General features: G+C 43.1%; 1 protein-coding gene and 1 long non-coding RNA gene across 2 annotated transcripts in view; one reads left to right on the plus strand and one right to left on the minus strand.

The window, feature by feature from the left end:
* Positions 1–2,334: 2,334 nt before the first annotated feature.
* LOC311050908 lies at positions 2,335–6,433 on the plus strand. The gene is made up of 2 exons (XR_014601335.1): positions 2,335–4,472; positions 4,825–6,433. It is a non-coding gene; the product is annotated as an uncharacterized lncRNA (long non-coding RNA).
* Positions 6,434–9,213: 2,780 nt separating this feature from the next.
* cbl (Cbl proto-oncogene, E3 ubiquitin protein ligase) overlaps positions 9,214–12,928 on the minus strand; it is a 70,488-nt gene continuing 66,773 nt past the window's right edge. Inside the window, exons 14-16 of the mRNA XM_084064125.1 lie at positions 11,772–11,878; positions 10,407–10,661; positions 9,214–9,792 (exon numbers count right to left, since the gene is read on the minus strand). Of these exons, the coding sequence (XP_083920251.1) occupies positions 9,485–9,792; positions 10,407–10,661; positions 11,772–11,878 (670 nt within the window). The 3' untranslated portion in view covers positions 9,214–9,484. The remainder of the gene's footprint in view (positions 9,793–10,406; positions 10,662–11,771; positions 11,879–12,928) is intronic.

Genomic DNA, 12,928 nt, shown 5'->3' on the forward strand with positions numbered 1-12,928 from the left:
CCCCATTGTTCTGAGAGGGCAGCTATTCTCACTGACCTCACCAAAGACTCAGCCCCAAACAAAGTGAGATGGAATGATGAGTGTGACCGAGCGTTCAGGGATCTCAAAAGTGGGCCATTGAGTCACTTAGGTACTATTTGCTGGGACGGCACTTCTTCCTTGAGACAGATCATCGGGCTCTACAGTGGCTGAACAAGATGACGGACTCAAACACACGTCTTGCTGGGTGGTACCTTGCCTTGCAACCCTATGACTTCACTGTTCGGTATCGACCAGGGAAAGCCAACCTGGTGTCCGACTTTCTCTCCCGGGTACATGAGAACTGAGGTACTGTACTCTTGGGAGGGGGGGTGGGGGGGGGGATGTAACGACGGGTCGCCGTTACTATAACTAATTCATATTCAAACACAGCTCTGCATAGGTATTGTATATGTAAAGAAAGACACAGATTGTAACAAATGCATTTATTGAAGTTATGGGGGGTGGGGGCAGTGAGTTTCACTCTGAAGGTGCGGAGGTACTGATGTCATCATACACCTATGAAAGAACAGAAAGGCCACATTAGCAGGACTCCACTGTAGTAGCATACTTTGAAATTTTCCCTCCGGCAACACACACCCTATTTATTAGTTCCGGGAGGGTGATACCAAGTGGGAAGTGGAGAGAGGGGAGATCGGCATCCACTGTAATTAATTGAACCATGTTTATGGGGTGGCTATATTTGGAAGGCTCAGTGGGAATTGTAAATATGTATTGGGGGTGCATATACAGTAGTCTAGTGTTTTAAGGAAAATTGTATTGTATGTTCATAGGTGTGGGAATATTTTGGAGGTACCTGGGGAATGGTAGGAGCTAGCCAGGTAATAGGGACACACCTATAAAAGGCAGTCAGTCTGTGATATGTGAGATGAGCTGACAGGTTGTGCCCCATACTTGTCAATGAAATTGAAAAAAAAGGATAAAAAAATAAAGACTTTGATTAAAGGTTGCTACTGGACTGGTCTCCACTGATTTGCTGCCTTGGCCGCTCGAGCAATCTTACACCCCCAAATTAATATTTGCCCGCAGACCTTCCCCTTCTGAAAATATGTTGTGCCTAGAGCCCCATACAAGATTTGTGTGGATTTGGAAAATATTCCATAATTTTCTAATTTTTTAAAGATTTTTCTTTGATAGCCGATCTACAACGTGAGCTTGTAGATCGCCTATTTTTAAAATATCCAATGTATTTGTATATAGGTTTAAAGTGCTTATTTCTCGCAAAATCTGGCAACTCTGTCTGATACACGCTGCACACACAGACGCTCGCTCTCTCAGTCTCAGTCTCTCTCTCTCTCTCTCTCTCTGTGCAATTCCTCTAAAAGAAACAGCCCCCCTCGAGCATGCTCGCTCACTCTCGTTTTGTTTCATAATGTTTAACTTAATACAGGACTGGACGGTAATATTGCGGTAGGTACTGTTTGTTGTGGTTAGGTCCAGCGACAGCCACGGTGGCTGTAATGTGCTCTCATTGGCCGTAGCGTACATCTCCGCGCAGACTCATCTCAGCCACTTTCATACTGTATGATACTGTCTCATGTCTAGTCGGCGACATAGCCGAATATCTAACCTGCTAGATATTTGAAACGGTCGGGAAGGCCATCACCAAGCGTAATTATCGTGGCCACATCCTCTCGCAGAGCCTTTCACACACAGCGACCAAAACCTCGCGGATCACAGCCCGATCTGCGTCAGATCGGGGGTTTTGTCGGCGAGCGCCAAAAAAGGTCCCCGACAGCATAATCGGACTAAATATCCTGCAGTGTGTACCTGCCCTTAAGGGACAGGGAGGACTGGCCAGCCGGCTGGCAGACGGACGGACCTCTGACATCATGCTGACATCACGCTGACATCACCATGACTCAGCCATAACTATAATAAGGAGTTCCCAATGCAGCTAAGCCCAAATAGAGTGTTGTCTAATCTTAATGTTTGTCATAGCACCAGCAAACAAATCAGTCAGCTCCATAAATGGGCACAAAAGGGGGCATACACTGATGACATCAGGGATCTCCATATATGGGCATTAAAGGTACAGTACAAGGACTGACAGATACATAGATCTCCATATATGGGCATACCAGCATGCCCATATCTCTCTCTCACTCTCACTCTCACACTCTCTCACACACACACACACACACACACACACACACACACACACACACACACACAGAGAGCTGGTCTTCCATGGTCTTGCTTGCCTGTAATGTATTAAATCAGTGATTATTATTACTTTATTATTCACTAATCACTACACAAAGTCTGGCTTTTGCTTATCATTTTTATTAACAGCACTGTGCATACTTCCAAAGTGATATGAGCTTTTTAAAAACCATCAAAAAAGTTAATGAAACGCAACATGGCAACATATAGAACAGCATCTCCCTCTTCTGGTAGAAAGCTGAACTACAGCCCACTGTGGGCCCCAGAGGAGTTCTATTAACTGGTAATAGAGCTGGTAATGCATCGGGTTATCTCTGAGGACGAGGGATCTGGTCTAGGATCAGTTTTCTTTTTTTCCTTTCAAACCTGAGGCATGTTCCTCGACCGTCAACCCGTTACTCTCAGAGCTCCCAGATGCTACTGTGACAAAAAGGCAAGAGAAGAAAATGAACAGAAGCAATACTGAAACTGTCTCGCATTCAGAAATTCAAGAGGTACTGAGCAATACCTATGTTAGCCCTGGTCCAGAGCGTTAGTGAGCTCTCTCAACGCTCTGCCAGGCGCGCTGCTCTACTCACAGACCGAACATCCCACTGCCGTGTGAGGTCTTAGTACAAAGCCACTTCTCTACTCACCAACACAAAACAATAGTTTTAGTACAAAACCACTTCGCTACTCACCAACACAAAACAATAGTTTTAGTACAAAACCACTTCGCTACTCACCAACACAAAACAATATTTGTTCAACAACACAAAACAATATTTGTTTCGGTGAGTAGCGAAATGGTTTTGTTTATTTTGACTAAAGATGGAGACCTTGCACGTCAGTGGAACTTTCGGTCTATGAGCAGAGCAGCGCGGCTGGCAGAGCGTTAGGGAGAACTCACTAACGCTCTGGACCAGCCCAGGGCTATACCTATGTATACTCTGTTCAAAAACAAGGCCTTATTCTACACACAGTGAAGAGCTTCGCAAAAAACTCTAAACATATGGCACTGCTCACATAATTATTCACATAGGTAAACAAAACAAAAAAAAACTTTGGAACAAAAACAAATTAAAGTCTGACATGTATTGTACAGGAATGCAAAAATGAAATAAAACATAGCTGTTTATTTTATATCAGTAACTTTATACAGTTTTTTTCCTCTTTCCTTTAAAGTGACAGTATCAAAGCACAAATTGGTATATACTGTGCGAAAAAAACAAGGTAATAATAATAATAATAATAATAATAATAATAATAATACAAAACAATGACATGCACATGTCTTCTCAGGACATGGACAAAAAACACCGGTACAGTATTCATGATCTGAGGGAGTGCTCAAAAAACAAACGTCCCCATCCATCCAATGTCCATTTGCAAACCACGCATTCAAACACTTTCTCACAATGTTTTTTTTCTCAAGGCAACTAGGAAGAAAAACTAAACTATAGAGCACGTCCTGACAGCATAGAGAGACACGACAGCATTGTACAGTTATAAGCTCTATAGGGCTGATAAGCCGTTGACTTTATGGAACCTCTCAGTAACATTCTTCACATGCTGGGAGAGGTGAACAATAACGCCCCCCTGTGTTCACTCATAGTACCTGAATAAGTCATCCTGTTAGTCTCCAAGTCCTGTGTGAACACTGGAAATAGTAATGGAAGTAAAAACATGTGCAAGTTACAACGTGACAAAACGACAAGCTACTGTTGTGTGACTTCAATGAGTGGATTTCTTGTTTTGGCTACATTGTGTTGCATGGATCAGTGGTTCTCAAATATTGTCTCGTCAAGGACCTCCAGGTTAATATGTATTAGTCTGCGGAACCCCATCGGACAATATTTTGTGCCAGAGACCCATATACTACATTCATGTTGTTAAAAAGTTAAAAAAATATTCCCAATTTTCCTCCAAGATTTTCGAATAGCCACTGTAAAAAGGGTTAAAGTGGTTAAACTTATTTTGATGCTATGTTAACCAATTTTGCTGGGAACCCCTGAGGGTCCCCGGAGCCCACTTTGGGAACCACTGGCATGGATGACTGTGTGTAGGTTTGAGAACTGATCCCAGGCTGTGTTCAGTGTGATCTTTAGGACCGTATTGACTGTCCAAACAGTTCTCTAGCTAAGTGATCTGATGGGATTTGTGTCTTCAGATATTGTCCACATATCTGCATTAGTTGCGGTGGCAACGACATAAACACACGGGCATGAGTAATGCTTAATTATAATATTTATGTTGTACGCTGGTGTCGCTTGCCTAAAACCGCTGATGTAAAAGCTCACAACGCGCATGATGTGATGTGACGCGGTGTACCCTTGGAGATCTGCTGTTTTCGCCGAGCAACACACAGTATAAATGAGGCTTCAGTGTCCGAGTGAGTGTCCAGACGGAGACACATTTTTAGAAATGTGACTCGCATTTGAAACCAACTGGGATTGTGGTTCCAATCTGATTCACAAAAATCAGTTTCCAAATGTTTATCCCTTATTATTAAAAACAAGCCGATTCCACTCAGGACAGGGCAAACATCAGATTTGGGCTGCCAGTACGAACATAGCACCAATGAGAGCCGATACAATTTGCTGGTCAACTACCTGATGAGGGGTCCAACTCTCTGATGAGGGGTCTAACTCTCTGATGAGGGGTCTAACTCTCTGATGAGGGGTCTAACTCTCTGATGAGGGGTCTAACTCTCGGATGAGGGGTCTAGCTCTAGAGGGGTGTAACTCTCTGATGAGGGGTCTAACTCTCGGATGAGGGGTCTAACTCTCGGATGAGGGGTCTAACTCTAGAGGGGTCTAACTCTCGGATGAGGGGTCTAACTCTAGCTGGGACAGCCAGGGTGAAAGCCACGTCTGGGTACTGTACATATTATTCCTGAGTTACTTCTTAATGCATAATTTATAGTGCATGGCAAAAAGCTGTCACTTGCCGACCATAACTCATCTTCGAGCCAACAGCATGTACCATGGAGTATAAAATAGGCTTTACAATTGTTCCAAATACTGATTAAAAATAAAAAATAAAAAAAAGGGTAGCAAACTCATGAGCCAACATTAAAATAGAAGTAAAGAAGGATCCATAGTGACCATGCTAGAGTCTCCCTTTCATTGAGTCACACTATAGAGATGGATCTTAAGGTAGTGTAAGTGATATTTTTGGGTTGAAACAAAAACGTTTTTTGTTAAAAAGTTAAAGCTCTGTATTCTGATAGTAATCGTTGCTACAGAGCAGGGGTCTTCAACAGGGGGTTCAGGATCCCTAGGGGGTCCTCAGAGTTACTACAGGGGGGCCATCAAATCTTTGCGTTTAAGACATTCTTTTTACATGAACCACTTGAACCCTAGCATCCCTATTCTGAGGAGCAGACCAAGTACAGAGGTCAGGTTTGCCAAGTATTGAGGGTTTAAGTGGTTAAATGTCTGAAATAAACAGAAAACATAAATTTACACAACACTGATGATAGTGCTGTCAAACAAGTCTATGAAGCTATCTATGCAATCTGATATATGAGTTTAATCTGCAACACAATTTTATACAGTATGTAGTGGGGGTCCCTGCTTCAGCTCTCTCTCAGATAAGGGGTTCTTGGCCTGAAAAACTTTGAAGGCCCCTGCCATAGTGTATGTTCAGTAACAGGAGTCTCCCCGTCTTTCCAGCACTTTAATAAACAGAACATACATTTTTATGTGGGTTAACGATTCTTCAAGAGGAGTACCCATTTATCGGCTTCAATTTCATATTGTTCCAGTTCCAATTTTGTCTGCTTATTTCTTTGTTTCATCACTTTCTGTGTCCAGAATGAGTTCTCTCTCATGATTGGATAAAAATTATATCCTGACCTGGAAATGCATTTTATGTTTATTAGAGAGAGACAGGGAGACAGACCCCTATTACTGAACAAACAAAAATGATTACTGTCAGAATATAGAGCTATTTAACACAAATTTGAACAAACAAATATCAGTTACTGCACCTTTTAAACGACATATGTGAGTGGGCATATTCCATATTCCATGCACGTTCTTCGCTCTGCCAAGTAAATGTAATGTTACTAGGCAACATCCACAATGTTGAAACTTTACTGTATATAAAAAAAGGTTTTTATTTTAAAAGCCGCAGGTTCACGAGCTGCTTGTGTAAATTTCAAGTATGCTACATTACTGACTGAAGGAATACCAGTGATACTGTCACTTTAAAAAAAAAAAAAAAGCATCAACCCAAAAAAGAACATAGAACAAAAAACTGAAAGACGGTTAAAACACAAATATTCACAAATGTACATTTAAGGCTTAATTGTTTAGCACTAACAATAGTAGCAGCAGTGAAGCACTTCTGAATGAATTATAATAACAATAATTATGATCATATTACAATAATATATTATCAAAGTAAATCAATAACATTTTTTTTTCTTCCTTTCCCTCCAGTTGTTTTCACAACAACTAGACTGGGCAGGAGAGAACCCAAGACACCCCAAAACCAGTTGCTGCGTCCACAGAGGAGCACAGAATGAGAAACATTTCACCTGCTAAAGGTCAAAGGTCACAGAGCGCCGTCTGGGTGAGATTGGTGCGTCCTCTATACAGTAGTCCCATGTCACGTGACTTTACGCGCTCCATCGCTTGACGCCAGTCCCGTCACGTGACCGAGAGCGAGTCGGAGAGGTTTAGAGTCCGTGTGTACGACTGCACATTCATGTTGCACGAGAAGAGGGGGGTTAAGCCCGATTCGTACGTCGACGCACGACACGAAAAGAGTCGACCTACAAGCTCACAACGCGGTGCGGATGCACCGTGTTGTGAGCTTGGAGGTCTGCTATTTTGGGGGGCGTGCGACACTGTTGTGCGACAGAGCATAAGTTTGGCTTTAGTTGGAGAGCAGGCCTTGGAGACACACACACACACACACACACACACACACACACACACACACACACACACACACACACACACACACACACACACACACACACACACACACACACACACACACACACACACACACACACACACACACACACACACACACACACACACATTGCCCCCCCATGGTTCTGATTTGGAACTGATGTCATGCTACTGTGAAAAAAACAAAGAACAAAAATGACATCAGAACCGCATGTATGCTCTCCTTAAAAAAAGAAAGAAAAAAGTACCAAGGTAACATTTGAAATCCAAGGTGTTCACAGACTGAAAAAACCTCCACGCTTCTGCTTAAAAAAAACAAATCGCACCCATGATGATCGTATGACCCTTCTTTTCCTTACAGGGACCTCAAAGCTGAACTCATTTTCACATACTGTATATGTACGTATATATATATTATACACATTTAATATATATTTACTCATATATTAAATTTTCATACAGTATAGACACAGACTTTTTTGTTTTGTTTGTTTCATTTCGTGTGTGAGGTGTTGGTTATATATATATATATGTTTTTTTTCCCCCGCAAGAGGCTTCCAAACGGTGGAACATCGTCGAATCGTCTTCTGAGATTATGTAGAAAACGTCTCTGGGGTTAATCCAGTCATCATTGTTCCACACACACACACACACACACACACACACACACACACACACAAACACACGCTCTCACCTGGTCCGACCGAGGTGTTCTGTGGGGGTGGGGGGTGCGCTGTAGCATAGTTTAGAGGCCAGACAGTCAAAAGCGCATGGAGTGCAGGGGACTTAACCGGCAGCCAGCCTGTCAACAGATTAAAACCACATGAACCCTAGCGTCCCTATACTGGGAGCGAACATTTGGCGAAAATAGCCGATTTACAGGCTCACAAAGCGTTGCAGCGTGACTTAAAGTAAGAACCACATCACTGCCGTAGTCCTGTACGAGGACTCATAAAAGCCATTTACTTGAAGCAGCACTACAGTATGTAACTTTTAAATTTAAATTTTGTCCAATCTGTATGAAAGAGTATGTTAATACAATATGACTTATACAATTAGGGTGGTTGTATTGTGTCTCACTGCTCTTCTATAGAGTACAGAAGTCCTGACGTCACTCGTTCATCCCCTGGTTCGTAAAGTAAATTCTCTATGGAGAATAACATTGGGTCATCTTAGAATAGTCTCATATAAGAATTGTGGTCCAAAAATAAACAAACTATCCTGGCGATATTGTCAGGGAGGAGGCTCTGTATCGTTTATGATAGTCAGTCACGTATACGTATATTTGATACAGTCTGTTTCTGGGGAAAATTTAACTAATTCGGCGGAAGTAACATTAGCGTTTTCTCACCGTCAGTTGATGCTTCATATCCATAAGAGTTAATGAGAGTTGTGTGAGACGAGCAGTGAAGACTGCTTCGATTTGCGATCCGCCATCTTGAAGCTACAGCATATTAGTGAATGCTAAACAGCGATCAGCGAGGAGAAAAACAACAACCGAGATAATCGACTTTTAGGTTTCGTTTTAGATCGGAAGCGGATGGGATCGGAATTTCCGGATCCCGGATAATTCCGTTTCCGGTGGTGCTACAATGAAATGTGTCGTGGCGAACGAGGCCTACAATGCAATGTGAACCTGTGAGTGAAAAAAAAAAAAAGACCAGTTGGCGTATATCTACGCGACTGGCACGCTGCGCAATTAAGTAGGATCGCGTAGATATACGCGAGTGGCACTCAATGTGTTAAGACATTTAGATCGTGTCAAAGGTCATGTCTCACCAAGACACAGGATGTGACACGAATTTTGACCTGATGGTCAAGATAAAATGAATCCCCTGAGCAAGCAGGCAGGCTCTATTAGCTCAATGGTAAAAACTTCAGCAGGAAGCCGGGTTCTAATCCGGGGTAGAAGAGGAAAGTTGCAAAGTGCAGCTTTAATACTGTTTGTGGCGAAGGCTATCGTCAATTGTGCAATCTAAAAACGCATACCGTTGCCGTTGCTTAGAAACCTGCTTAGAAATCTCCATAATTTCAACTGTTTTTAGTCCCCCCCCCCCCCCCCCTCCGTAAATGAATGCCCTACTTCGTCATACAACTTGTAGATCTGCTATTTTTGCCAAATGTTCATCCGTTTTCCTCCGAACGCTGATCTAAATTATTACGACATGCCCACAATAAGGACAGTAGGGTTAAAGTGTTAAAAGCCATTGGGCATCAGCCAGCCCTGGAGGCAGCGCTGCAGGCCATGTGATGTAGGGGGCTTTCAGGGCGGGGTTGAACCTGACCCTAGAGCGCAAACAAGAGAGAGAGAGAGATTGAGAGAGAGAGAGAGAGAGAGAGAGAGAGAGAGAGAAAGCCAGAGGAGGAGTGTGCTATGTAAGAATATGGGCTGTGGAGGGAATGGAGACAAACTCGCGTAGGATATTCTTGGCCATTTCAATATTGTTCTGTGCAATCATCAAGGCTTTCTGGATGTCCTGGTGCGAGTAGCCCTGGCTCATCAGCAGCTCGATCTCACTGCTGATCTGTGGGTTGGCCCCTCCTCCTCCTCCTCCGGCCGCACCACCACCGGGCGGTCCGAGCATGGCAGGCGGGACGGGACTAGGCCGACGCTCCGAGTTGAACCGTCTGGGCAGGGGCTTGGGGGGTCTCTCCGGGGCTTCGCACGATTCTGAGAACGCTGGGGAGAGAAAGGGGCGAGTTGTTTATTTATTGATCCTTCCTTTTTTTCCTTTTCCAAAATTGTATTCTATTGAGATAAACAGAAGCACACACGGAACCACTCTCAAGGATTAATAAAGATTTTGAACATTGCATTTCACCTATAATGGCATGCCCAAAATAGGGAAGACAGGTTGAAAGTGGTTAACGCTTGAAACCCACCAGCCGCACAAGTGCACGGACGCAGATTCTTTTCCCACTCCATGTTAAAGAATGCAGCGCGCATGGATGCTCCACTCGTGCTGTTCGGGACGGGCAAAAAAGGTTTTTCTCATTGAAATGCATTGACCAGATGTCCTGCTGTGGCCAGGTTTGGAGAGAACAGTCGCACACAAACCTGCTCGCATAATAGTTTATTATGTTTAATAGTTGTTTTTGGTGGGTTCCCAGCATTAAGTCTTTTTTTTAAATAAATACTTAACCAATGAAAAGTATTAAAAAGAGCTTGTGAATAAATAATAACTACATTGGAACACATACTAGATTTTGTTTCTTCCCTCATTTCCTGAAAAGTAACAGTTTTGGACATACAAGGTTTCCATCCGACAGCGACGGTACGTTACTAAGACTTACACGCCACGGCTCCAACATCCGAATCCATTGACAGGCGGCTGAAGGCGGCCGTGGAGGAGGAGCATGATGATGAAGAGGATGAGGAGCAGGAGGACCCCCCCAGGTCAGACAGGGTCCGTCGGGCCGGGGCTAAAGGCTTGGGGATGTCGTAGCTGTTCTCCTCCTCGTCCCCGTCCTCTGCCGTGGTGGTGGGGGGCTCCTGGGGACCGTTGGTCAGCAACAGAGGAAGCGCCAGCGGAGGCAGCTCAGAGTAATCTGAAGAGGACGCATGACAGAGACTTGTGGTTGGTGTCAAATAACATTCCGTGCAAAACCCAATGATTGGTCCTTAAAAAAAAGAAAATGGCAAATGGTATTTATTTAAAGTAAGTGTCACTCTACTATTGTCAAATCTTAAAGGGAAGTTTACTTTAAAGGTAGGTTAAGTGATTGTCTTTGGTTAAAGTAAGTGTTAAATAGTTCTATATTCTGATAGTACTCATTTCTATAGAGTGTTTGTTCAATAATAAGAGTCTATGTCTCTCCAGCTCTTTATTAAACATAAATGCATTTTCAGGTCAGAATACCGATTTTATCCAATCAGGATAGAGAACTCCGACAAGATACAGATTAAACAAGTGAAATTGCAAGTGATGACACAAGAAATGAGCAGACAAAATTGGAACTGTAACAATATAAAAATGAAGATGATAAATGGGTACTCTCTCCTGATTGGCTGAAATTTTGTCACCTACCTGAAAATGTATGTTCTGTTTATTAAAGAGCTGGAGAGCTTTAACAACATACTTTGACTTGTATTGTGTGGTATAACGCCTGAAAGTAAGATGCTGTGTATACAACGCATCACTGAGACGTCACACTAACAACCAATATGGTTTTATTCACACATCTGTTCAAAATCCAGCCTGACTCAAAAGGCTTGTTTATCGGTGTAACCGTATATCACACAATGGGTCTTAAACTGGAAGTAAATCTCTCTGTCAGCTGGTTGGTGGAGAGGGAAGAAAGGTGGGTAACGTTAGTCATGGGGGTGATACTGTATGAAGAATACCTGAAGGTTTAGACGATCACATCGTCCAAGTTCAAAGTCTATTCATATTGTGTCCTGTGACTAACTGCAGTCAGTGTCCTATTACACTAAAACTGGAAAGTAACATTGGCTCCTAAACTGGTCTAGTTTGCACCCAAAGTAGTCTTTGGGAGCAGGACGCGTTAGGGGCCGTTACTTTGGAATGGGGAAATAAAGTCCACATACTACAATTACATTTCTTTTGTCCTGCAACTGCCCTACACGTTGGATGTCCGTTTGGCTAATACAGTAAATTGCCGCCCCTGTGACGAAGGTGCAGGACTTTGTCAAAGTACCTGAATCAGTGGCCTGGTGCAGCACGGACGCGGTGAGGGCCTGAGCCTGGATGTTGTACATGGCTTCATACATCTGAGGTTCATTCTCCAGGTCAGCCAGTGTTAGCCTAAAGCACAGCAGAAAAAAAACACATTAAATCTGCACAATAAAACAACCCAAACAATTTGCCTCGTTTAATGGGGACCACACACTGTATGATACCGGCCATCTTAGTGTCATCCCAGATGATAATAAGCCGCCTTTAAAAGGCACTGGACAGTGTAGCCTTTTTTTTTTGCAGAGGGGAGCACTTTAAAAAGTTTAAAACAGTTCAACTTTTTTGAGAAATGCACATTTTTGTCAGTCGCTGATAAAATGTGTCTCAAGATTGCTGGCTCAACCCTTCGCGCCAGGTCTTCACATTAGCCCTTGTTTAGCCTGAAGCTAGCTTTAAAATGAGCTTCATCCAGATGGAACACCTGGATGAGGTGGTGATCTGCCCCGTACCGCTGTCGGGGGTGGAGGATGTAATGTCACCTCTTTTATTTTCAGCAGGAAAAAAGTGCTCTAGGCAGCACCTTTTCTTCTTCATAACAGGCAGACAGTGTGAACACACTGTTAAGGTGTCTATAATCAGGCACCTCAAAGCAGTGGTTCTCAAAGTGGGGTCCAGGGACCTCCAGGGGGTCCTTCCTTATAAAGTAGTTAACATAGCATCACAATCATCTCAACCACTTTATCCATCTATGTGTTGGCTATTCAAAGAATAGCAGATCTACAAGCTCACAGAGCGTTGCCACGCTGCAAGCTTGTACATCTGATATATTTTTTAAATGTTTTGGAACATCCTGAATAATTTAGTTTTACATAAATCTTCTCTTCTGGGGGTCCCTGGCAAAAAACCTTTTCAGATGAGGGGGTCCGCAGCCAAATACATATCAATGTGGGGGTCCTTGACTGGAAAAAGTTTGCAACACATTGCAATAATGGCAATGACGTACGTTTCATGTCTCTTAGGTTATTACAGCAATGACAGAACCACAACAAAAGACTAGTGTCCCCATCTTCTTCAAATAACTTTATTGACATTGTCAACCAGTAGGTGTCCTTCCTGACATCAGGGTCTCAATGTAAGAGTATAGGGAGACCACCTCTAACCGCTGCATATGAGCTAGTT

This window comes from Gymnoscopelus microlampas (genome assembly GCF_963454915.1).
Source record: "Gymnoscopelus microlampas genome assembly, chromosome: 8".
In the NCBI taxonomy this organism is placed as follows: Eukaryota; Metazoa; Chordata; class Actinopteri; order Myctophiformes; family Myctophidae; genus Gymnoscopelus; species Gymnoscopelus microlampas.